The sequence below is a fragment of the Falco naumanni genome, chromosome Z (assembly GCF_017639655.2).
Source record: "Falco naumanni isolate bFalNau1 chromosome Z, bFalNau1.pat, whole genome shotgun sequence".
Classification (NCBI taxonomy): Eukaryota; Metazoa; Chordata; class Aves; order Falconiformes; family Falconidae; genus Falco; species Falco naumanni.
In genome coordinates, this window is record NC_054080.1 from 86,511,746 (window position 1) to 86,537,285 (window position 25,540).

At 39.7% G+C, this 25,540-nt stretch overlaps 1 protein-coding gene and 1 long non-coding RNA gene across 7 annotated transcripts; both read right to left on the minus strand.

Moving 5' to 3' along the window:
* Positions 1–1,524: 1,524 nt before the first annotated feature.
* On the minus strand, positions 1,525–25,540 carry LMAN1 (lectin, mannose binding 1). Of its 6 annotated transcripts, XR_005825692.1 has the most exons (15): positions 25,310–25,540; positions 23,998–24,152; positions 23,797–23,904; positions 20,543–20,604; positions 19,751–19,850; positions 15,234–15,357; positions 14,810–14,868; positions 14,082–14,214; positions 12,270–12,463; positions 12,050–12,120; positions 7,088–7,241; positions 6,226–6,347; positions 4,536–4,604; positions 3,523–3,567; positions 1,525–2,140 (listed from the first exon to the last, which is right to left on the minus strand). XR_005825692.1 is itself a non-coding variant. In XM_040580456.1 (14 exons), the coding sequence occupies exons 1-13, from the start codon at positions 25,497–25,499 to the stop codon at positions 4,568–4,570; spliced, it is 1,509 nt and encodes a 502-aa protein (XP_040436390.1). In that variant the 5' UTR covers positions 25,500–25,540; the 3' UTR covers positions 1,525–2,140; positions 4,536–4,567. The 6 variants fall into 6 exon arrangements, 4 of the variants coding, with proteins under 4 accessions (XP_040436390.1, XP_040436389.1, XP_040436392.1 ...); XR_005825691.1 differs by having other exon boundaries at positions 3,523–4,604; XM_040580456.1 differs by lacking the exon at positions 3,523–3,567.
* Positions 18,902–19,744, minus strand: LOC121081430. Its single transcript, XR_005825694.1, has 2 exons — positions 19,616–19,744; positions 18,902–19,510 (listed from the first exon to the last, which is right to left on the minus strand). It is a non-coding gene; the product is annotated as an uncharacterized LOC121081430 (long non-coding RNA).

Sequence of the window (25,540 nt, forward strand, 5' to 3'; positions counted from 1 at the left end):
ACACAAAAAAAAGCCTAGTGACTGAACTTCTGAAGACATCACATAGCTTGCTAGTGAATTGCTCATTTCGTTGTGGGTTTAGATATTTAACACAAATCTGTGTACAGAAATAATGAATAAACACTGATAAGGAACTAATTGCTTACAGATTACCTAAAGCATCAAGTTTTAAACCTTGGGTATCAACAGGGACCAGTACCTCCAGAATAATTCCCATTCCTGGCAGGTGCTTTACCTGTTGCCTTGAAGTCAGTAACCACTTACTGCTTTTTGCTGATCACAGGCTTAATGACAACATACAGACAGCTGCTGAACAAATACTCATGTTGTCGCTTCCTTTGCTTTAAATCAGCCTCCTTTCCCTCTAGCTTAAGTGAAATAAAAATTAAAGGCTCAGTTTCTGTTTTATCTGATGGACATGGGTACTATGAAAAGAGTCTGCATTCCATACCTGAAGAATGCAGGCATCTCCAACACCAGAATAGAATTCAGACTCTCGTAACAGGCAAATCACAAAGAGCAAAACCTAAAAGCCTCATAGGGAGGCCAGCACAAAAATGTTACAGGCAGGCAAGCATCCAGCTCCCAGCCTTCTCTACAGACTGTGTTCCCAAAACACAAGTCACACCAGACAACTCCAACCACATTGATTCAGAAGTATCTAAGTGTTCTTTGAGAGGACCAAGACTCTCCCGCAACTGCTTCACCCCTCTAGAAGAGGATGTCACCTTTTATCTAAGTCAGAACATTAGATCACTTGCACAGAAAGAGAGAAGCAAGTATTTTAGGGCTTTCTCAGCTTGAACAGATTCAATTAAAGACTCCTCTCCTCCTCTATTAGAGAAACTGCTCCTGGCTGGGGGAAAGTGATGATCAATGAGGGAATTTGTAATCTTCCTGTGGGAGGTTACCACAGACACACACTGGATAGAACACACAAAACAAAACAACCAGAAGGAGACAGACTGACTTGTTTTGGGTAGGCACACTGTATTCCAACAAACAGGAGCAGAGCACCCAGGTGACAGCAGAGCAGTTTGGGGAATCTGAAGAACAAACTTCAGAGATACAAGCAGTCTTCAATTCACAAAAATGAGGTACTCTGTATTCTCAAAGCAGCCAGCAAGCAACTCAATTTGCTGTTAAGACACAGAAGGAAATGTACTACTTTACATTTTGACCCAAGTGTCTACTACTGAAGGCAAGTCCAATATGCAACACAAGCTTTTCAGCAAATCTTTTAGGTTAGATTTAGTCTTGCATTAGACTGCAATGCAGAGGATATAATCCCTTCACACAGAATGAACCCAGGCTGGATTCAGCATACCTTTGTAACCATCAGCAGTCATGTCTCTTCAATACAGGTGCAGCCTCAGCCTCTGAATGCCATCAGCTCTCCAGTATCAGGTAGGATTGAACCCAGATCTCAAAGCGTTCAAACTTTCTGAACAACACAGGGTAAAGAATGCTTCAAATACACTTGCTTGGATTTCATGGACATGTACCAAAGTAAAAGAAAAAAACTTACTAAAAATATGCATCTTTATTCAGATAAGGTTATCTCTGAACTCCCAAGTGTCAATTTACATTAGTCAGAAACAAACATGAAAATGTCAGCTGTTTGAATTTAAAAAAACCCACCACCACCAACAGTAGACAGTCTGGTATTACAGTAATTCATGCATTGATAAATGTCAGCTTTTCTTGAAACAAGGAGTTAGTTAATTCACAAACCATAATGTAAGTTTTACTTCTGAAAGATTCAGCTATGACCATGTATTTAATACACCCTGATGAGTACAATGAGATTCTCTTGTCACTGCCAAATATTTGCTACTTGTCATCCACACTTCAAATACAATTACTGGACTTGTTCTCCCCTGTATTATCAAACTGGATTCCAATGCGTCTTCTCCTCCTAGTCCTGAAATCTTAGTTCATAAGAATCAAACACAGTCAGTGTTGAAACTTCTAGTAGCCAGCCGTAACAGGAGGCTACACTGACTGACACATTCTTAAAAGTCCAAATTTGTTGCTATCACTTCCAAAACAGACAGGACAAAATTTAAGCTGGGCAATTGGGAGCTTTCCTTTGATCCAGTGAGTGACGAAGCAATATGAAAGTTCCAAGGAGAGATGACTGTGAAATGAAGCATGAAGCAAAGTTACCACTTTTGGGATATTACACTTTAGACCTTCTGCTCCCTAATACAAAAGTTTCCTAGTTGCACGTGGGAGGTATGTCAGATCTATCAGCAGCATAACACACAAGCTGAGCCTCACACCGAAGATACAATTGCAGGTTCAAGTTTTCCCCTAGACACCATCCCCAGCCTTCTAACAAAACAGAAAAAATACGGGCTGCTACAGCTTTAAAACAAAATTATGGTTGGATAAATTCACAGTAACAAAAAATACAGGCTTCCTCCAGCTGACACATTAGAGCTGTTCCTCATTACGTCATATATATGCACCGACTTACTAAAATACAATTGTTAGCCTTTCTGTATAAAGGGTCTCACAAAACCTGCTGTGAGAGAGTTCTGTTTAGGTGTTGCACTGACACAGGAAGGCTTGCAATTGAAAGGAACAACAGTGTACATTTTCAGAACAATTTAAGAAAATATATTAAGTTTAGTATAGAAGAGTCAGAGTTGTAATAGCTTTGACTCAAGGCACCTGTAAATATTTGCTGGTGTTGAAAGAACTGAATGGATAAATTCCTACTCCTGTTATTCTGGCTTATCTGAAAAGTTTGTGGGTCCCCCCCATCCCCCCCCCCCCCCCCTTTACTCTATTTATCCAGCAAGATTAGCTTGAGGCAGTAGTTTCTCCAATTAGTACAGCAAAATCTTCTCCAATTTAGAAATGAATCTATACCAATTACAGTATACTACATACTGTACAGCTGTAAATAGGTGGTGCAGGTAGTATAATTTTATTGCCATAGCACAGACATGCACTTTTTGGAGACAGTATTTTAAGTAACAAAATATATTGCATAGATTTATCATTTCTCCAAACTGACAGGCACAATACTGAAGTGTTCTTCATTACAGTGAATTTGGCAGTATGTGTTACACTCCAAGGGAGTAGACTGTAGGAATACAGTAGCAGTATGCTAGATTCCAGATAATTTTTGCAGATTCAGACAAACAATAACTAGAAGTGAAATATCTTGATGCATTTGTGTATTTCATAGAATTAAAAAAGCCAACCAAACAAATCAAAACCCCCCTATTCTAACTCTACACACACCCCATTCAAGGACAAAGTTACCACAGATGTATAAACAAGGCAAAATTAATTAATTTCACATTCCTAATTTGGGCTCTCTGCTTGCTTTCTTTCCTGAAGCAAACGTTCACCTGATAAACAGTACCAAAAGCACATGTTCAGTCTTATGCTTTTGATATTAAAGCAGGAATTGACACACAATATTGGTTCTACAGTAGCTTTCAGATTAACAAACACGTCTGAAGCAACAGCTTGTGAAGAAGTAGGTTAACACTCAATCAATACCTGTAGTTTAGAATACTTGCCATGTCAAGATGTAAATCAAAGCATCTGTATTTGACACATGAAAGACAAGACAGCTTTATAAAAGTAAAGACATATTAATACACTAAATACATCATTAATAAAATCAGAATTGAAGAGGTACGAAGCAATGATATCTTTGCTCAGAAAGTTCCACAGATATCCACAGAAAATTACAGACAGACTTGAAGCTAGAAGAAAGAAATCAGTTCCACAATATACTTGAACTATTTTATCATGTTTTCTCTCACTGCCCAAAACCAGAACCCAAAAGAAGGAGATAAGCCTTTGTTTGCTGGTTCTGTCTAGTTTGTTTTCTATGTCAGGTATCAGCAGTCAGACTGTTAAAGGCCTGTCTTTGTGTCCACACTTTTAAAAGTATCTATATTTAACAAAGAGTTAGGATTAACCGATTCTTACTAAATCCAAGGTAAACAAATGAAATGTTTGTAACAGGTTCTGACCCCCATCCCAAAAAAAACCCAAAACAACCAGTTATTGAGGGAGGGTTTTTTGCTGATGTTTTTGTTTTGTTTTTCTTTTTGGTTTGGTTTTTTTAAAGGTGGTGGTTCGCTTTTTTTTTGGGGGTGGGGTGGTGTTTGTTTGCTTGTTTGGTTTTTTTTAAACTGGTATGTCACAACACTTAGAGGCAAGCTTTCTGCATAGATCATCACCTGCAATTCTCATAATTAATTACCACCAAATCTGGGTGTTTCAATTCCTTCCCCTGAAATCATAACAAAAGAGGAATATGGCATCTGCCTCCCAGTATTTATGAGAAAGTTAGCTGAAAACACAGACTTAGATAGGATCCACAGTCTTCCCCTATCTCGTGTTTGCTCCACTGCTCCCCAGTCTGTTTTTAACTTTGAATGAACAAACAAAATGAGTTCTCATTTAAACTAACAAAATTCAATAATTTACAATATTGAAATATATCAAACACTAAAATTTCCCTCATTTACAAAAGCGTATAATTTTCTGTGCATACATACTGCTGTTATGTACACACAAAAGGAACAGGTCATCAAAAGAATTTTTTGGCTGCTGCTTCCTGTTGACTTCTGAAAGAAAAAGCAGAAGAGAGTTCCTTAAGTACCTATACTGTAAAACTAGCTGACTGATTTAAATAAATAAATATTTCCTTTATTTGGGAATTAAAAATATTCCATCCTTTGTCAACATACACTTAGGGAAATCAAATATAAGTCACATCACAAAAACAGGACATAATTTTTTCTATTTACAAAGACACTGGCAGCATCACTGTAGTTCCAATTTTGCAACAGACACAGAAGGAAACAAATCATTCTGGAAAGAAGCCAGAAAATGTGAAAGAAAAGAAAAGAAAAAAGTACAAACTGATTTTGAATTTTCTACAGCTTCTCAGTATCCAATTAGCCTAAAAAAAGAAACATGCAATGAAGCACTGAAAGAATTTACTTGACATGGGATTGCCTTTTCCTTCTGGCATGGAATATACTTAATTCTCTTTATGGAGATATAGATATAGATAGATAGATAGATAGTGTGAATCGAGCACACAGACACTAATGCGGCAAGGGCATCAAAAAGAACTGGAGGACCAGTTCCTCACTTGTCTTAGAAGCCATCTTTCCAGCTGATGGCATAACATGACATACATAAGAAATGCACTCTCTCCACTCCGTAGAGAAGCAGACACACAATAGAAGTTGGTGCAATCAGCAGCACCGACCTTATACTGATACCAATTATCCTTCCATAGATGTAGCAAACCACATTTTCTCCTTGAAGGGCAATGCAGCTATTTTGGTCCCTACTCCTTATCCTGATAAGTGTGTGTAAGAATCAGGAGGGAAGATGACCAAGTAAGTCTTTACTCTAAATAGGGTTTCCTTTCCATCAGCACAAATTTAATTTTAATACTACAACCATTGCAAGAAGGAGGAAGAGAGCAAACATCCCAATTAGTTTTAGTTTAGGAAGAAAAAAAAAAGTCCATACACTATCAGTATCATATGTAGGAAAGGGATGAAAGGATATGTATCGCAAAAAAAGTTCCCTAAGGAATGAGGGGATAAATAGCTTGTAGATACACATAGCAAAAAAAAAAAAAATTAAAAAAAAATAAAATCACATCAGATTTTGTTAGAATTATTAATAAACTTCAGTAAGTCCAGCACAGGACCACAAAGATACTGGTCCAGAGCTGAAGAACATGCCTCAAAGAGAAGAAAAGCGAGGGAACCGGGTGAGCTTGTTCATCCTGGACAGAAGGCAGCTTCAAGTGGTCTAACAGCAGTTTTCTAATACCCACAAGATGCTACTGAGGAGACAAGGACCATTTCTTTACGGATACAACAGTCAAACTGAAACCAGACAGGTTCACTCTAGATAAACCATGGGGATGGGGGGAGAATAAAAACTTCACTATGGTAATTTAACATTTCCGATGGGGTCCATAACTGGTACAATTTCCATTCTTGGGAGGTTTATAAGACCTGACCAGTCTGAACACTAAGTGACCCAGTCTGAATTCAGTGCTGACCCAGCTTCTAGGAAGGGGTTGAACTACAGACCTCCCACAATCTCTTCCAATCTAAATGTTTTAAATATTAATGTAACATATCATCGTAATTGCATTTCCAGTCAGAAGTTTTAAAAAACATTTGCCCTGTTGTCTTTAAACAAAAACATACTCACCTATACATGATATAACCAATGAATAACACTGTTTGCACCGCTACAAATATGAGGAAGTGCACTGTAGATAAGCACGATGGAAAAGGTGGCAAGTCTGGACACCTCAATTTCTCACTAGATGGCTAAAAACCAGGAAAAACAGTATTTGAGAAAAGAGCAAACAAGACATGCATGCCATCAAAAGACTTAAATGTAAGAAATGAAACAAAAGGCCTTTGCAACGTGATTGAAAAATTGGAACACAAGCAGAAAACAAGACAGAAATGACACTACTCTGAAAAATCAAACCTACTCCTGGTCTCATTTTCCCCTTTATGTTTCTCAGATAAACTGACCAATGTTAATTTGAGGTTACAGGGGAAAGAACAAATCATTAGTAAATTAACCCAGAAATCAAGAACCTTCTATGGGACCACAAGCTAATTCAGCTTAATTGCTACTCAGGCTAGACTAAGGTGCACCTGAACATGAATGCAGTCACCTGTCACACTTGGAGATCTTAAGCAGAATCTGCAAGAGCTTCCCCTGATTAAAGTTCTCCCTTCTGTGCAAAAGCAACACAGAATCTCCTCTGCACAGAGCTGTCAAAGTAGGGGGCCAAACACAAAAAAGAGCATGCAGAAAACCTAATTGCTTGACCTTGTTTCCACAGGAAATTAGACTAAAAGTCATGCTCTTTGTGCAAAACTTCTCATCAAGACACAGATCATGCAGGTAGGTCAAGGCAGTGCAGTTTTAGCGAAGCAGCTTAATGAAGGATTAATTGCTCTGTAAATTGCATGCTGGCTCATCTTAGCTTTTCACTAACAGCCAAATAAGAAAGCATTACAGTCACGCTTTACACTACCAGCACATAAATTACCATATTTCGTTGTACTAAATGCTCAATGTCCCTCTTCACTACATGGAGGTGTTCTTTGATGTCATTGAAGTGCTGAGTTGTTTCATAGACTCCTGCAGCTGAGCCAGGATGTTGAGCTCCACTGATCAACTTCAGAGTATCAGCCATGGAATTTCTGAAACAAACCACAAAACATCTTTCAGCACAGAACAGCTTTTCTACAAACAGCAATTATTCTGGACACCTTTTAGTCCTTTAAAATTAGTTTGAAATGCATAGTTGCCCCAAAAAGCAGAAGACATTTTTTCTAGCTTCGAAGAACACCTTCAAGAAGTAATTCCTTAAGCCATTATTTTTTAAAAATAATTAATTCTGCACACAGTTTCCATTTGTATAGTGCACCACCTCCCAAAGTCATGCTGAAAACAGGATCTGGCAAATATTCTATTGCTAGACATCTGCTTTGCCTGACTGATGAAGTCTAAGACAAGTAGTTTTATCTGAGGCTCTTGCCAAGGCTTTAGGATAAGCAGAGTTTAATGCAATCTTCGAAGAAAACCAAAAGCTGTTTGAAAAATAAATAAATAAAAGCAGTCATGTAAGAAATAAAAATAAGGAAGAGGCTTTAGGGATAAGAAAAGATTTAGATACATCCTTGTTTCATGATTATCATTTATATGAGAAACTCATTTCTGAATATGCACTGTCATAATACTTAATATTGTGTTCATGTGAATTAATTTTGCTTCTACAACAAATCAAATTAAATCCATAAAAAGTTGAGGCTCCATAACTAATTTTGTTTGAGGTAAACTAGTCAATGAGAGAAAAAAACCCACCCTTAATCTCTAATCAATGTTTATATAATTTTCCCCTACAGTGATGTTTCTTTTCAGTAGCAAAGAGGATTATTCTACAGCTAAAATACTTATCATATGAATGTTAAACTCTCCATTATTAACAGACTAAATAAAAATGTATTTGGATTTCTTTTTAATTTACTTAAAACTTTATATTTTGTTCAGATGAGAGCTTACTTCAATGCCTTCAAGGTGCAGTCCTAACCCTCTGTACAGTGGTCAGCAATTTACCATAGAATGGTAACTCTCCAGAAGTAAAAATTGCAAGCATAGGTATACTGTATTAGTACTACAGCAACTTTTGCTCCATTATAAGAACTAGGCAGCTTGTTTAAATCACTTGAAGCAGTCACATAACTAAGTCAAAGCCACACACTAAATTCATCTACACAATTACATCAAGTTGGAGATACACCACTTTAAAAATAAGGCTTTTAGTAATTATGGCCCCTACTAAATGCTGGATTAACAATATACTTTTCTTCACACTAAAGACTACCATTTTTTCTTAAAAATATCACTTTAATCACACAAATCAACTTAATATACTAACTAACAGGATTCTGCACACTTCCCACATAACCAAAAAAATATTTTCTTTTCACCTTCAGTAACAAAAAGATCAAAGAATTCACCCTTTCCTGTCAAACCTACTTCCAAGCACACATTAGATCAATCACTTTCCACTGTTACATGTTTGGGTATTCTGGATAATATACTGCACTCTAGGCCAGATGGAGTTACCCATGGACTTCTGCAAAACTCTCAATGTTTACCTCAATAAGCTCAGTTTTAATATTGCAAAGTTATCAAAAGAAGTTACCAAAACCCAGCTGCTTGCTTCTGTAAGCTACTTCAAACAAAACTAATCAAAGCAGCTCTCTCACCTCTCATTCTACATTTCTGGTTTGGAACACAAAATGAACGCAAAAACCCCCTCCTCTGTATCTGACTTAAATTAGCATATAAATTACCCAGAAATTATTTATTAATATTTACCTGTACTTGGAATTAGTGTTACAATAACTTATTTTAGAAGCAGGTTTTTCACCAGAAGGTTTTTTTTCTTAAAAGACCCATGCAAACCCATGCAACCACCATCATGACCACTGCCTAATAAATGCTGACACCAATTCTGCCTGTCCACATCCATCATATTGTTTATCTTGCCCTGCTGTTTTCTGTGCTAGAACATGTGTGACACTCATTTTGTTCCTCTCCCTCCTAATACCACCACCCTATGCAATTAACAGAAATCTGCACACCCACCTTCCCCCAGACTGATCCACTGTTTGTTAAAAGCAAAATAACTTCTTAAATAGACGTGGTCTATATCAAATTTAATTTACATTTACATTTGCACAAACAATACCATGCTGATAGCTTCTACTCTATTTTCATGCAAGATTCTTCTATAATCAGATGATTAAGAAATCCACAAATCTTGACAAGAAAATTACTTAGTAAGTCCTTTTCCTCCAAGATGACCAGCAATGCAACAGCAGGCTGTTTGTTTTTATCTATAAATAAAACATTTATTTAATCTAAGAAAAGTATTAAGATGATGTTACACAAACTCATACCTAGTAAGTCACTAAAAGGACAGACTGCCAATGCTAACAAGAAAATCTAATTTGCTTGCAAGGCATAAAGATTTGTCAAGAATATTAACATTAAAAGCTTTCATGGAAGAACAAGTGCAAAAATGGAAGCACTCTAATCTTCATTCTACAAAAAACCTGACCTACTTAGATAAATCACTCAGAGCTGCCCAGGAAAAAAACAACTGTAGTAATTGTTTTTCTCTTTTTTTTAAGCCCAAGGTAAGGAATGTTTTAACTACTATAAATGAAGAGTTAAACCAACTTAAAGCCATTCCTGCTAAAGAAAGCAATTGTAGAACGTCTTAGAAGCAGTACACAGGCACCTCTACCAAACACAGGAATTTTCTCAAGTACATTTTAGCAGTATAGTACCTAGAAGATAAGATTTTCACTTCATTTGGTAACATAGTTTGAAAAGCTACAGTATACCTCTCCATCAATTTTAAAAACTGCATCTTAAAAAGCACCATTATTAATCACTTGGGAACTTGCAAGCGTCCCTGCAGATACAGGATTTCCTGAGGAAGTTCGCTGGCAGAAACTCCTCTGACAAAAGAACCAATCAACACACTCAAATTTTCTCTAACCTACAAGAAATGGGGATAAGATTACTAAAACAGTCTACACAATACACTGGGACGTGAAAAACACATTTGTGTGTTTACTACACAATCTAAGTGTAAGTTACAGTAATATAGTATTAGTGTCCTTTTTTTTTTTTTCTTTTCCCCTTAAGTGCTGTATGACAGTCTGTCTTAGCACCTAACAAACCACAGAATTTTTAGTCAAGTTGGGTTTCCAGTATCTACAGGGATGGAGACTGCAAAACCTCTCTGGGCAACCAACCTATTCCAGTGTTCCATCACTCTCACAGGTTTCTCAGGTCTACACAGAATTTCCTGTATTTGAGTTTGTGCCTGTTGCTTTTCATTCTGTCATTGGGTACCAGTGAGAAGAGTCTGCCTGTTTCTATCACCCTCACCACATCCAAGGTCATGTATTTATACCCACTGATGAGATACCCCCAAGCCTTTTCTCCAGGCTATACAATCCTAGCTCCCTCAGCCTCTCCTTATACAACAAATGCTCCAACCCTTCAATCATTTTCATGATCCTTCACTTGACTCCTTCCAGTATGTCCATGTCCCTTCTGTACCGGGGTGCCCAGGAGTGGGCACAGAACTCCGGATGTGGTGTCACCAGTGCTGCACAGAGAGGAAGAATCATCCCCCTCGACCCACCGGCAATACTCAGCCTAGGATGCTGCTGGTTGTCTTTCCTGTACAAGTGCATTGCTGCCCAACATCCAATTTCTTGTCCACCAGGATTCTCAAGTTCTTTTCTGCAAAACTGCTTTCCAGCTGATCAGTCCCCTGACTGTACTGATGGGCTAAGTTACTCCTTCACTGGTGCAGGACTGTGGAAATTGCACTTTTTGCCCCTTTATTATTCAAAGTTCAGGCCAAGAAAGGACATTAAATATTTTCCATATCTGACCCTTGTTTCAGCTGCCATCAAGAAGCAACACTCTCTCAAGGCCTAGCCCTACTCCTACTGATAGAAAAAGGTTAATCTACAAGGGAAAAAGAAGAAAAAAAGAAAGAAAAAAAAAAAAAAGAAGAGGACTCTCCAATGCTTATACACACTGGAATTCTGAGAGACTCGACATAAAACTATACATACTTTTTGTGATACACAAATCACTAACACTTAAGAGACCCCTATGGAGCAATAATCAATATATGAGCTTTAGGCAGTCACAATAGAATAAGGGAAAAAACTCAAAGACAAAATATATGTGTATATTGAAGAAAGAACTACTTTAACGCCCCCCCAAAACATGTAATTAGAGGAATAAGCAATAAATCTCAACAATTCTTATTAAATGCATATACAATTTCATTTGTACAGAACTACTTCTCACAATTACTTACATGCCTTTACAGGTTTTTTACATTAAGCAAAACTTCAAATATATCTCATATAATATTGTCCAAGTATAATATTATAGACTAATATTATTATATAATAATAAAAAATAAAATCAGGACATCAGGAGTAGATTGAGTATATCAACAAGATACTCCAATACACTTTTTTTTTTTCTGGTTCACTAGCTCTAAGTTGAAGGCATTTATGCTCATTGTGTTATCAATACTTCAAAATCAGAGCAACAACCTTTCATGAGGTAGCAGGTTATCACATTAGCAGAAATCGATTTTTTTTAGAGGGACTGGACTTACTTGTTCAACTAGAATCTCACAATAAAAAATAAATAATAATTAAAAAAGGCAAATTAGGGGGCTTAGCCACCCTAGGGACATGAACTTAATTATATTATTTGAGTTCATTTAGTTATAGAAATTAAATGTATGCAGAAATTTATCACTACAGAACTGACAGAAATTTCAATTTCACAGAGAAGTCAGTATTCTCCTACTGAAATAATAAATAGGATTTAAAAGGTGGAAAATAACATAAAATTCAAAACACAGCCTTAATATTTAGGAAGTATTTACCTCATTTCATTTACTTGTCTAATGACCTCTTCTTGAGTTTTCACAACTGTCTCAATCTCTTGCTGCGAAACCTGGAGGGGGAAAAGGGTGGGTGAGAAAAAGATCAGCATACCTCAGAAAAAGCAAATCAATCATGCTGTTGAAATCAGGCTGAGCTGTCAATCACAGTGGGTTTGGGGTTTGGTTTTTTTGTTTGTTTGTTGTTGTTTTTCTAATTTACCTGTCCTTGTTGACCTGGAAAACCAGCTCCTCTTTTAGCAATCTCATCTGTGACTGCAGAGACGTATCTCCTCTGCTCATCCAGAATCATGTCCAATTGCCTATTAAGCTGTTTGATTTCAAGATGAATTCGATTCTGCCCCTCAAAGATTTGTCTCAGCTCACGATCACTTACAGTTTCAAAAAGATCATCTGCTGTTAAGGAAAAAGTACAGGTAGTTCTTAAGATACATGCATTCCTCTTAAGTTGCACTGTATCATTTTTCTTGCACCCTTCAAGTTACCACACGGATTACTTTTTTTCTGATAATTTCATGTATTTGATGTTTATTTATCACCATTGCCACGGCAAAGGATACCCAAATGGGATCACAACAAATGAACAGAGATAACCACACATTCAAACCCAGACTCCATCTCAAGAGTTCCTATTTTAATACAGTGGCAATGTGCAGAGTAATGGAAACAAGATGCTGTTATTACTAGGAGGCATAATTTTTTGCATAAGCTAGCACTGCATTACCAACTACCCTTCAGAGGAGATTTGCAGATATTAAGTAACAGCTACTTTTAGAAAAAGTAAGGTGTAAAATGTAGCTTGAAATAGACAAGTGACTGCACATTTTGAACAAGTTCCTCCACAGCTTCAACATCCAGAAAGAAAGGCCAAAAGACTATGTGGCAAAAAGATTGTTCTTTCTTCTCAATGGAAGGCTGGACAATATTCCAAAAGCACAGATGAAGATAAAATGGTGTAGGACCCTTGGAACAGTCACAACTTACCACTGTGCAAAAAAAATGACAACCTGAAATTTCAGGTCCAGATGCCCACAGTACATTCCTGATATGTATGCATTCAAATACAGCCAATTCAATCCACAAAAGCAGGATACAGACTGGCTTCCATTACATTTTCAGATCAGTAGATTTTTTTTGCCTAGCTCTAAAATATAAATAAACCTATCCAAGCAAACAAACAAAACCCCCACCATGTTCCATAGGAGAACAAAGTCAAAGCACTTTAGCTAAACACTCAAAAAAAGTGGGCAAGAGTCATTATTGCAATCTTCCTAAATTAAGTATCATTTGAAAACAGTGTAAAAAAGTGTTCCAGTGTGAAATATCTTTAAACCAGTATTTGCTGAGAGCTGCAAGTGGAAAGGGCAATTCTGCCTTACCCAGCCAACATTAAATTTCTTATCAATAGCTTAAAATGTAAAAATAACAGCCACAGTTTTTAAGAATATCAAGCTTGAAATTTCATTACTAGCCAACATGAATAAACACTGTATTCCAGCTAATGCTGTGGTCCTGAAATTGACAGAACTCACTATATATCCAGTATTAGGCAAACATTAAGATTTTCCAAGGAAGGACATTTCAGCATATCCACTAGCCCACCTTTAAGAACCATCCACAAAACAAGATGGAAAAAACCATTTTGCTATGAATGTGCAGAAACAGACCAAAAAGATGACCTTTCAAATAAATTTTCAAATAACCAAAGAGGCTGTGCTTCCTTAATCATCACTTTACAGCCAGGGATGCATGACCTTCTCTCTCTTCCACTGTTCCATACAGATTCTCATCGTTCCCATCATGTTTCTGTGGTTTGTTTTGTTCTCAATCCAGGCATGACAAAAGGGACTTTGTATTTCAGAAAACACTTTGCAAACGAAAGACCAAAGATTCTTAAATAAAGTAAGTAAGATCAGCAGGAGCTTAGTAAGATCAGAGTATCAGGCCCTAGCTCTGAATATCCCAGAAAGTAAACATTTTTCTTGTCAACTGAAAAATTGCTCAAATAACTTGCCTGGCTGCCCTTGCACATCAGGATGTTCCTTTTGAAACTCTTCTTTCTTTTTATCCAGTTCTTGTTGAAAGTGTTCAAACTCTTCTTGATACTTCTCTTTATCTTTTTGAGGAATTTCTGCATCTGGTGTTGACTTTAAAACATTATCAAGGGGTGGGGGAGAGATTTTTTCACGTTCTCCACCACTCCTACGTAACTTATTCTCCAGCAAGGCTGTTCAGATTTCAGATTTGAAACACAATTAGTGGAGCACATTAATATATTAAGTTGAAGTGAGAAACCAGACATTCCTAGGGAGACCCACAGCTTTTTCCCCTGATACATTTGTACTTTCTGCGATTAAAAAGAAACTAAGTTTTACAAGGATAGATCCTGTTTAGCAGTACAGAACTGTTCTAGAGGTATGCAAAATTGAAAGCAAGAACATTATTTGTCTGCTTTCAAACAAAGTGTATTTTTTAGTTTGTTTTCTCTGCATGTTTTGATTAAATACCAGGATTTTTGTTGATTCAGTGTTGCTTCAAGAATTCTTGTCTTGCAAATGTCTATTACAATATTACCAAAACATTACAGCATTAGTCTCATTTTTCTAAAACAGATGACAGCACAACTAGATGCAAAAATCCCTGAAACAGGGATGCCAAATACGACTTCCAAGAAAATATTGTTATGTGGTGCTATATACAAAACACATATAATAACACTGTATTATGCACAAAAATGCTTACTACTGCCTTCCCGGGCTCAGTCAACTGGAAGGTCAGAAAAGACAGGACATCATGATCATCTGTATTCAACAAACAGAACAAAAAGCCCCACTGTTAATTGCTACTGCTAAACATTACAAATTCCCAAGTCAACCCTGCACTTCCAAGGATCTTCAGGCAACAACATCCTCCCAAAGTCCTCCCAAAAGTTTATCTAGTGGAGAATGAGACTACACAGTCTCTTTGTCGGGACACATTGAAAGTCCTTCTACTCCAGCTAGGAAAAGGCCTACGCATATCAGTAATTTGGGAATAGGAGAGGATTAAGTACATCATCGTGGTAAAAAGCTGGTATAACGGATTAACACTAGCAGTAAAAAAACCACCTCTCTCATCAGCCCTGCAAGTTCCCACATAATTTGTCACAATTTTTAACATTTGCTACCTGCAAGGCCCCCTGTTGCTGCAGATATTCCAAAATATCCTTGTGACGGCAATACTATATCTTGCACTTCTGCACAAAATTCATAGTCTTCTTTATCCGGAGTAAACCCGTTGTTAATTAATACCTAAAAGGATAAACACTTACAATGTTTACTACATAAATCTGTGTTACTTGCTTTGTCAGATTACAGTAATGCTCATAACTACAACTTTTCAGGTAACTCAGCATCTGATACTAGAAACCAGAACTTACTTCTTTTCTGAAAAGACACATTATACAAAGAAAATGCGTAAGCTTTCTACTTTAAAAAGGAAAAAAAGGCCTGATTCAACGTTCAGCACCTAGGAGGACACACTGCACAGAACTGAGACATATAAAAATGTATTCATTTCAGTTAAAAGAAGCTGCAAGGCAAATTAGTGCATGGGAAGGAACATATGGGGAAAGGGATACTATCAGGAGAGGTGAACGTAAGCCAAGGGATGGCACAGCACTGCCTGAGAGTGCCAATGGGAACATTTATGCTGTTAACTATCTTATTTAAAAAAAAAAAAAAAGCCATCAATTTAAGGGAACACTGAGGGTTTAGGACCACATCTGAGATGCTCATACACCAGCACACTCAATATGAGACAAACGGGACAAACTGGAAGTCCTGGTCTGTTCCCTGAGCTACAATGTCATTGGTATTAGTAAGACTTGGGAGAATGAGTCCCACAGCTGGAGCGCTGGGATGGAGGGCACAGGCTGTTCAGGATGCACAGGCAGGGCAAGCAAGGTGGAAAAGCTGCACATGTACATAACTGACAGGTTTGACTGTACAGCCCTTACAGTTAAGAGATGATGTGGTTGAGAGCCTCTGGGTGAGGATTAGAGAGATGGAGAACAGCAGATGTCATTGCGGGCATCCACTACTCATTACCTAGCCAGGATGTTAGCACTGATGTTAGCACTATAGGCAATTAGGAGAAATCCCTGGATCAGCAGTCCTTGTCTTTACGGGAGATTTCAACTTTCCAGACATCAACTTGGAATACCATGGTGCTGTGACAAGCACGTCTAGGAAATTCCTGAAGATGAAGATAATTTCTTGTCACATGTACTCAGTGAGGCAACTAGGAAAGGCACCCTCCTACACTTGTTATTTGTGAACACAGGATGACTCATGGGAGGTGTGATGGTAGATCGCTGTCTTAGCCACAGCAATTACTAAATGGTAGATTTTAAAATTTTTGTTGGAATGAGAAAAAACATCACCAGAGTTGCTAACCTGGATTTCAAGAGAGCAAAGTTTAAGCTACCCAGGAAGCAGTTAGCAGAGAAAACTGCTTTTGAGGGCTTAGGGGTCCATGACTGTTGGTCAGTTTTTAAGAGCCACTTTTTTTTTTTTCTTTTCCTCTTCTTTTAAGAACCTTGCTTGCACAGCAGCAGGCAATCCCATTGTGTCAGAAGTCAAGCAAGCAGGGCTTGGCTGAACACAGAATCCTCTTGGAACTCAAGAGGAAAAAGAAATTGTATGATCTCTGGAAGCAAGTTCATACTTCACAGGCAGATTACAGAGTCGTGGTTTGCACATGCAGGGAGAAGACACAAAAGGCAAAAGCTCAACAAGGGTTGAAACTGGCTGGTCAACACAACTGTCAAACAACATGAAAGGCTTTTTGAAGTACATTAATAGTAAGAGGAGGTTCAAGGAAAACATTAGACCAACACTTGTTGAAGACAGTCACCTGACAAACAGGGATGAACAAGAGACAGAAGCATTCAACTCTTTTTGCCTTAGTCTGTACCAATATAGACCTTGGACTGCCTGGTCTTCCAAGTCAGAGGACCACGGCTGCAGGAGCAGTGACCTTTCCATTTGTGGACATTAAAATTGTAAGGGACGAGATGTACCCGCTGAATGTTCCTAAGTGCACAGGGCCAGATGGTATTCATCACAGAGTGTGGAAGGAGCTAGTGGATGTTGCAGCAGGACCCTTCTCAACCATCTAGCAAAGGTCTTAGGAGTCTGGGGAGGTCCCCACTGACTGGAAGCTAGCAAACATTATTCCAATTTACAAGAAGGGCATGAGGGAAGACCCAGGAAACTACACGCTTGTTAGATTAACCTCAGTAACTGGAAAAATATGGAGAAGATCATACTGAGTGCTACTGAAAAGCATCTAAAGAACAATGCAATCACCAGGCACAGTGAACACAGGCTCATGAAGTGAAAGTCCTGCTTAACTACTTTGATATCCTACAGGAAAGCCATCCACCCGGTGGGTGAAGGGAAGGTGGTGGAGGTAGTTCTTTTGGATTTCAGTAAGGCTTTTGATACTATCGCTCACAGTATCCTTCTGGACATGCTGTCTAGCTGTGAGATAGCAGGTTCATGGTGCACTGGGTGAAGAACTGGCTGGATGGCAGGGCTCAAAGGCTTGACCTGAACTGGGGTACATCTGGCTGGTGACTAGTCACCAGCTGCGTTCCTCAGGGCTCAATTCTAGAGGCAGTGCTGTTCAGCATTTTTATCAGTGATCTGGATGCAGGAGTTGAATTACCATTAGCAAGTCTTCTGATAATACTAAACTGGGAGGTGCTGTTGACTCAAGGGACAAGAGGCCCTGCAGAGGGATCTAGACAGACCGGAGCACTGGGCATCATCAATGGCATGAAACTGAATAAGAAACACTGGATCCTGCACCTGGGACAGAGTAATGCCAGAGTGGAGAGCAGTCCTACAGAAAGGGACCTGGGGGTGCTGGATGATGGCAGGCTTAATATGATCCAGCAATGAGGGCAAACTGCATTTTAGGGTGCACCAAACACAGCAGAACCAGCGGCTCAAGAGGGGTGATTCTGTAGCTGTATTTATCGTCGGTATGGCCTCACCTTGAGCAGTGTGCACAGTTCTGGGCTTCACAATTTTAAAAGAATGTTCAGGTACTCACATGCCTCCAGAGAAGGGCAAAGCTGGTGAAGGGCTGGAAGGCATGTCCTGTGAGGAGAGGCTGAGGACTCTGGGCTTGTCTAGTTTGGAGAGAGGGAGGCTGAGGGGCAACCTCATTGCTCTCTGCAGCTTCCCAAGGAGGGGATGTGGAGAGGGAGGTGCTGAGCTCTTCTCCCTGGGATCCAGGGACAGGGCGCCTGGGAACGGCTCAAAGCTGCGCATGGGGAGGTTCAGACTGGATGTGAGGAAGCATTTCTTTACCAAGAGAGTGCTCAAACCCTGGGACAGGCTTCCTGGAGAGGTGGTCAATGCCCCACGCCTGTCAGCGTTTAAGAGGCATTTGGACAATGCCCTTGACAATGTGCTTTAACTTTTGGTCAGCCCTGGAGGGGCCAGGCAGTTGGGCTAGATGACCATTCTAAGTCCCTTCCAAACAGAATTAATCTATTCTATAACTGATCATGGTGTAGTAACATCAACTGTGTTTCAAGAAATCCCTGCCTTGGGGATCATTAAAGCCTAGTCTATCAAAAGTATGCATCCCAGTAAAGGCAACACAGATTTTTGGTATGATCTAGAAGACTCATCCCTTATTGTTCTTAGGCTGACTCTAAGCTTAGGGAGTTTCTCTCCTTTTCTATGGATGCATTTACTGAACTGCTAATGTTAGCAGTTTGGGCCAGAGGAGCTCCTAGATAAGAAAGGACCAGGCACATTCAAAAAGAAAGCAGCCTTGGAGTCTGAAATTTTATTTTCATTGAAGAGTAACAGATGGCCTTTATCATTACAACACAGTGCAAGGTCTACCCTCTTTTAGGTGCATTCATGTTTACTTTTAGAAAAAGTTCTACTACAAAATGACAGCTGTGTGACTTACGGCTAATACCTATCAGCACCTTTTCTGAAGAAATCAGAAGCCAAGAAACACACGCTTTATAGCCATCGCAACCAACACCACATCAATGTTTTTCTTTCCTTATCTAGAAGGAATTCATAGTCATGTGAACAGTATTCAAGAACTCTTGAATGCTCCCTTGTACCAATGGGTTTCTATGTTCTTTAAAGTCCTGTTATTTCTGGAAGGTGGGAAGCCTCAAGTAGCAAATCTAAATCTACTGTCAAAGAGTGAGCCTCAGATTTCAGTCACATTTCAAGAACCTCTTACAATCAGCTATGAAGCCCTCTGCAGCTCTCGGATCAGCTTGAGAAATACCGTTCAAGTTAAGGAGCTGCTCAACCACTTGGAAGCTGAGGAACAGATGCTGGTTTTGGGACACCTCTACAGGCAAATAAAAGCAACAGGAGGGTGTGAGCAGATATGAGTATGTCAGCAAGATGACACCTAAGTAACATCAGAAAAAAACAGTAATACCTGCTAAGTCAGCTCAGGAAATTAGATGCACTAAGGTAGCTAAAAGAACTCATCTAGGATTTGAACATACTGTACCTCCTCCGAACTTCTGCTACCAAGCTCAACATTTTTAAGAACATTAGAATTAACACACAGGGTCTTTGTGTTTTCATAACAATCTCACACTTAACCTGAAAGATATGAGCAATTATGTTATTTCAGAGTACTTACAGTTAACATTTTTTGGTAGTATGTTATCTTTACTCGAACAGGATAGGGCTTGTTACGAAAGTCCCTCTGACAGGATGCCAACGCTTGCGTGGAACCATCACTATGCAAGAAGACAACTTGCATAAAACTATATCTTATGATTTATCAGCTAAGACAAAAAAGCATCAGTGTATCACTAAGCAACATCACGATAGTTTTTCAATATGCAGGTTTTTCAGAAACTGTCCCACAACTGCACTGAGCTTTTTTGAAGCCTGGGGTCAACAGGACTAGATGTTCTACACAGGACAAATTATAGATAGAATGCAGTAATGGGGAATATTGTCGTCCCTGTGAACTGAGATGGAAATAAGCTATAGTCCAGGCTGTACCAACTAAGCTAAACACCTCTCTTCTCAGAGAATCCAAAAAGGTGGCAAGTGTGCTGCTGACAATAAACAAACAGAAATCAAATAATTTCAGTAACGGGCAATTAGCTTTCAGCTAGTCACTTCCGTCAGTTATTAGCTGGGTGTGGAAAATATCCTTAAGCAATGAAGAGGTAAAAAGTCTGTACCTCCATTTATGAGTTCACCCACCCCAAAGGACACAGGCCATTTAAATATCCATCAGTTGCCAGTTTCTGTGCTGTTACTAACAAAACAGTGTTTTAGCAAACAGAAAAATTCAAATGTAAAGGAAACAACAAAGTTTCATATGAAAGAAACCTTTATAAAGTTTCTCAAAGAATTTCATGCAAAATTTTATCACTGAAAAGCAACCATTTATCATTACCACTGAAAATAAACTTACTTCTGATGGTCATACAGAAGTTTTCCATTGTTGCCTACAACGATCACTGCAGGATTGTTTTTCTAAAAAAAAACAGCAAACAAATACAATAGTTTAATTTGAAGTGAAACTTAAATAACATCACTGATAGACTTTCTGTGATGAAACACTTAAAGTCATTACAAGTAAAGCACAGATGTTTTTATTCTTTCTATACTTCAGGATTACATAAGCAAAATGACTGAGTCACAGCGTCACACTGTGTGTTTTGCAAGGGACTGCTATATTCTTTGAATAGTTAAGGGTGAAAAAACTCATACGAATTAAGTTCCTGTATATGCTAACAATTACAGTAATTTGACAAATACAGAAATGCAAAAGCCACAGACAGTAGAAATTCTTATGTAGTGAAGATACAGATCTTGAAACTAATAGGCGACTTATACATCCAACTTTAGCAACATAACACTGGGAAAACCATCCAAACAGACACTATGTTGACAACCTGCTGACCTTGCCACAGTCATGACAAAAACCTCAGGAACTATCTGTCAGAGACTAAACAAAGTCTGTTGAACACATCCCCAGTTATTTAAATTGCTACAGGATGAGGACAAGCTAACATAGGGCAGAACAGATTTGCAGTGCTATCCCAGTGGCTTCCAGGAGTTTATTCATTAACACCAGTTTCTAAAAGAGCACAAGATTTCAACAGTTAACCTCCCTTCCCCCTTCCATGTTTCAATTCATCGTCTCCTCAAGCGTAGTGGTTTTGGCTGGGATAGAGTGAAATTTCTTCCTAGTAGATTTTAAGGGACTACGTTTTGGCTTTATGATGTAAACAGTCTTGATAACACAGCCACATTTCAGCTACTGCTTACACAGCCCTCAAGGCCTTTTCTGCTTCTCACAGTTCCCCACCAGTAAGCAGGCTTGGGGGCATAAGCTCTGAGGGGCCACAGCCAGGACAGCTGACCCAAACTGGCCAAAGGGATAACCTGGAGCATATGGCATCATGCTCAGCCATAAAAGCTGGGGAAGATGGAGGAAGCAGGGGACACAGAATTACGGCATTTGTCTTTGTAAGTCATCATTATGCACGATGGAGTCCTGCTCTTCCTGGAGATAGCCGAACACCTGCCTGATGATGGAAAAGAGTGAATTCTTTGTTTCGCTTTGCTGGAGCACACCGCTTTACCTGTTAAGCCATGTTTATCTCAACCCACAAGTTTTCCTCACTTTTACCCTTCCAGTTTTCTCCCCCATCCCATGAGAGAGGAGTGAGCAAGCAGCTGTGTGGTGCTCGGCTGCCTACCAGGGTTAAAATACAACATAAAGGAATATACCGTCCTGCTAGACAGATTGTTAGCTCTTAAGAAAAAAGCCTCAAGACTTCCAAGACTTCAAGAAATAATGTCCTTCCCAGTTCACAGCAGTGAGGCAGGTGGTCCTTTGTCTTCACAGAAAACCACAACCACCAAATGATCTCTTTCTTTTCCTTTATCACATAGATCGCAACCACTGAACAAAACACTGGTATGCAGAAATATATCAGTGTTTCTACTTCTCAAGCAATGGAGTTTGGTTACCTTCATTATTACATCATTAGTATTACCTATTCAGTACCACTGGAATACTTCAGTCTAATCACCTTACCATTTATTTCAGTTTAACAACAGTAATACTGAATTAGTACAGAGCATATCTGCATATAGTGTTAGTACATACAGTATAGTATTCAATCCTGGTGGTCAACAGGCAGACCAATTTCCACTGGGGATCATGTCTAGACGCAAGCACATACAAGAACTTGAAAGACAGTAGAGAATCCAAAGCAGGGAATAACTTCTACTTTTTTTGCCTCCAAAGGTCACAGGAAAGATGTGCTGTAAACTCTTGTGACACTTAGTGCGGTTTGTACAATTTCAGGTGTTCACAGCTATGAAAGTTTATTTGTTTTTTGAAGAAGCTCTTGTCACTACTTCTACAGAGAAATAAAAAAAGTCAACTCTAGTATAATCTACAGTCTTAGAAGGAAGAGAAAAAAAGGCTTTGGAGTTTTTAATCAGCTTCATAAGCAGGGTGCTTTGAGTTGGCAGTACTAGATGAAGTCTAGTTCTGGATGCTAGCATCCTAAGCTGAGGACTAGTTACAGCACCAAACATCTTCCAGCAAACACACTGAAACAGCAACAAGAATTACTCCATACTGGCACCGAAGAAAGTTAACAGGTTGTAATTAAAATGAGTCTTACAAACTCCAGTATTTAAGACATGTCAGACCAGAGGACTTTTATTTTGACTGGAAGTGACATATCATCACTTTCTGAAAAAGGGTTTCACACCACACCAACTAAACTTGTCACAATCAAGAGCCCCAGTGCTATCAAAGTTCTGGTGAACAGTGTTGTCCACGAGTTTTTGGTAGAAGGCATCCTCTGCCAGTTAAACTTTGCAAGTGCCCATATGTATGCCAGAAGTCAGGAAAAAAAAAAAAAGATTAAAAAATTCTTCATTACTTGAACAATACTCTAATTCTACGTCTTGTCCTTGAAGATCAGAAACAATTGTCACCTTCAGCCTTCCAACTTTGATATATGAAGAAGTCTGCTGTATATCAAAAGCCATCTGTAGGAATAAAGCTTGTACACCTACAAAAATACATCTAAAAGGAAGCTGAAGTAGTGCAGGAAGTACAAAAAAAAGCAAAGCAAACCTGTATTGTTAAAGTTTCCCAGGATCATTCTGGACTGGAAAACTGGAAATTCAAAACAGCAACTGCCACTCCCACCTGCTACAGAATTTTTGCTGCTGAACTACTCAAAGCAGATCTGCTCCAGGAAAAGGAGCATCTCTGAAGACAAACACAGAAATTTGTGTTCCACAGTGTCATATTTTTGTACAATATGCCTCTTCAAAACCACACATCTTCAGATATATCAACATTTCAAATTGCGTATGGACATTCTGAATTTCAGCTTTTATGTATGTATTTAATTTAACACACAAACCAATTAGTTATGTGTTATTCTTCAAGTTTCAAGCTTAAAAAAAAAAGGAAAGAAAAAAGAAAAGAGTGTGAAAAAGTCTAGTAGAAATTCTGCAAGACAAACCTGACTATTTTAAATTATCCCTTCAAAGTGAAAAGGGGGAAGGAGGAAAATTACGTCTTCTCCTGCTCCGACCCCATTCCCTGCCCCCCCCCCCCCCCCCCCCCCGAGGTTATATGTACAAAACAGGCAGGAAATTAATTTATAACCTTTACTCCCAACTAACCTTTCCATCATTGTCAAAGGAATCAAAGAAAATTCCAACACCATTCCATTTATCAGCTGCCCCGAAAACAGGACCTTCCAAGCCTTGCTCTTCTGTAAACCAGATTGCCTATTACAGAAAGCAAGTAAGAGCTGTAAGTCAAGAATAACTTTTTAAAGCATGCTGAATTTTTTTCTTTTTGTTAGCTCAAATTTTTAATACCAATCCATCAGCTCCAATGCGGCCTCTTCCTGTAACTCGAAAGGTCACTTTGACTTCCCAATATTCAAATATTGACTTGTTTTTTGTCCACGCTGACCCTCTTTGGCTTTTCAAAGATGTCGTTACACGAATCTGATCTGTACTTGGTATAGCATCTAGAAAGGAAAGAAACCAACAATGAATATACGAAAGAGAAAGTATTGCAAGTGCTTAACTAGCCAATTAACAAATCTTCAAAACTCAAATTTTCTCGTCTCCTCAATTAGCAAACAGTTTTCAAAATAAACTTTTCAGTGAATTACTCAACTGCTTGGGGGGGGGGGGAGGGGACGGGACCCAAATCCCCACACCTTTACTTTCAATAACTTCCTTACTACTGCTTAATCACCTTCAATTTGGGACCACAACATAAAACTTAAGGAGAATGCTAGTCCTGCTGTTAGGATACATATTAATTAAAAAAACAAACACAACAAAAAAACCTCAGGCTTAGCTTTCTGCTGTATCCCACATACTGTTTCACAAGTGACAAATTTTTGTTCTGCTTTTTAAAGACAGAGGTTCTGATTCTCTAATTAAAAGAATAATTAGTCACACATTTAGATAAATTAATTAACTTAGGTTAAATAACATCTACTTTTGTGATTATCTGATTAAAAAAGCAGGAAAAATCTGTCTATAGACAGTTTCCTCCACATTGCTTGTGGCATAATGTCAAATAAGATCAAAAGTCGGCACTCGTGAATTAACCAATATAAACTGAAGTCCACCAAACAATAAAACCACGGCATAAGTTACTTCAGAGAAACTGTGCTGCGGCGGAACCCAGTGCACGGGTCAGCACCGATACGTCTTAAAAAGCGGGTGGCCTGAGGGATGACCCGGTGCCTCCCGAGCCAGGCCAGGCCCGCACGGCGCCCACAGACGACGCAGTCGCGCCTGCCACGTCGCGCTGCGCGAGCACCACGCGTTACTGTGCCGCGGGGACCGGCAGCCGGCCCCGGGCGCACCGCAGCGACGAACCCCCTCCCTCCCGGCCCGGCGCCACACCGCCGCCGCCACGACGGCCGCGCGGGAGGCGCCGGGGGGGAGCTCGGGGGCGTCGCACAGCCACCGCGGTACGTGCCCCGCGGCGCGGCGCCGGGCTGGGCCCGCTCGCCCTGACCCTCCTCCTGCAAGACGCCCGCCGGAACCCCTGGCGCCTGCCCCCGCCGCCGCCGCGTCCCTCGGCTCCCGGCCAGGGCGGCTCCTTCCCGCACCTTCCCTTCAGGCCACGAGGGCTGCACACCCGCCGCCGCGGCGCGGCACTTACTGCCCATATGCACCCAGAACGGCACCGTCCCGTCCGCCTGCACCAGGTGCGGCCCCTTGAAGCTGTACTTGTACTCGAAGCGGCGGTGTGGCACAGGGGCCGCCGGGCGCTCCGCTGCCAGCCCGAGGGCAAGCAGGGTAGCGGCGAGGAGGGTCGCAGCCAGGCCACCCCGCTGCGCGCACACCGCCATCTTGGCCCGTGCCGCGGGACGCCGGGCACAGCCAACAGGGC

What these genes read in the sequence shown, in the direction of transcription:
- LMAN1 (XM_040580456.1), bottom strand. Translation starts at nt 25,499, where the DNA reads ATGGCGGTGTGCGCGCAGCGGGGTGGCCTGGCTGCGACCCTCCTCGCC. An exon ending in AGCAACAGGGGGCCTTGCAG is followed by an intron (nt 14,869 to 15,233) that starts GTAGCAAATGTT and finishes TGTTGAATACAG; the next exon opens with ATGATCATGATGTCCTGTCT. An exon ending in TTCCAGGTCAACAAGGACAG is followed by an intron (nt 12,121 to 12,269) that starts GTAAATTAGAAA and finishes TTCCCCCTCCAG; the next exon opens with GTTTCGCAGCAAGAGATTGA.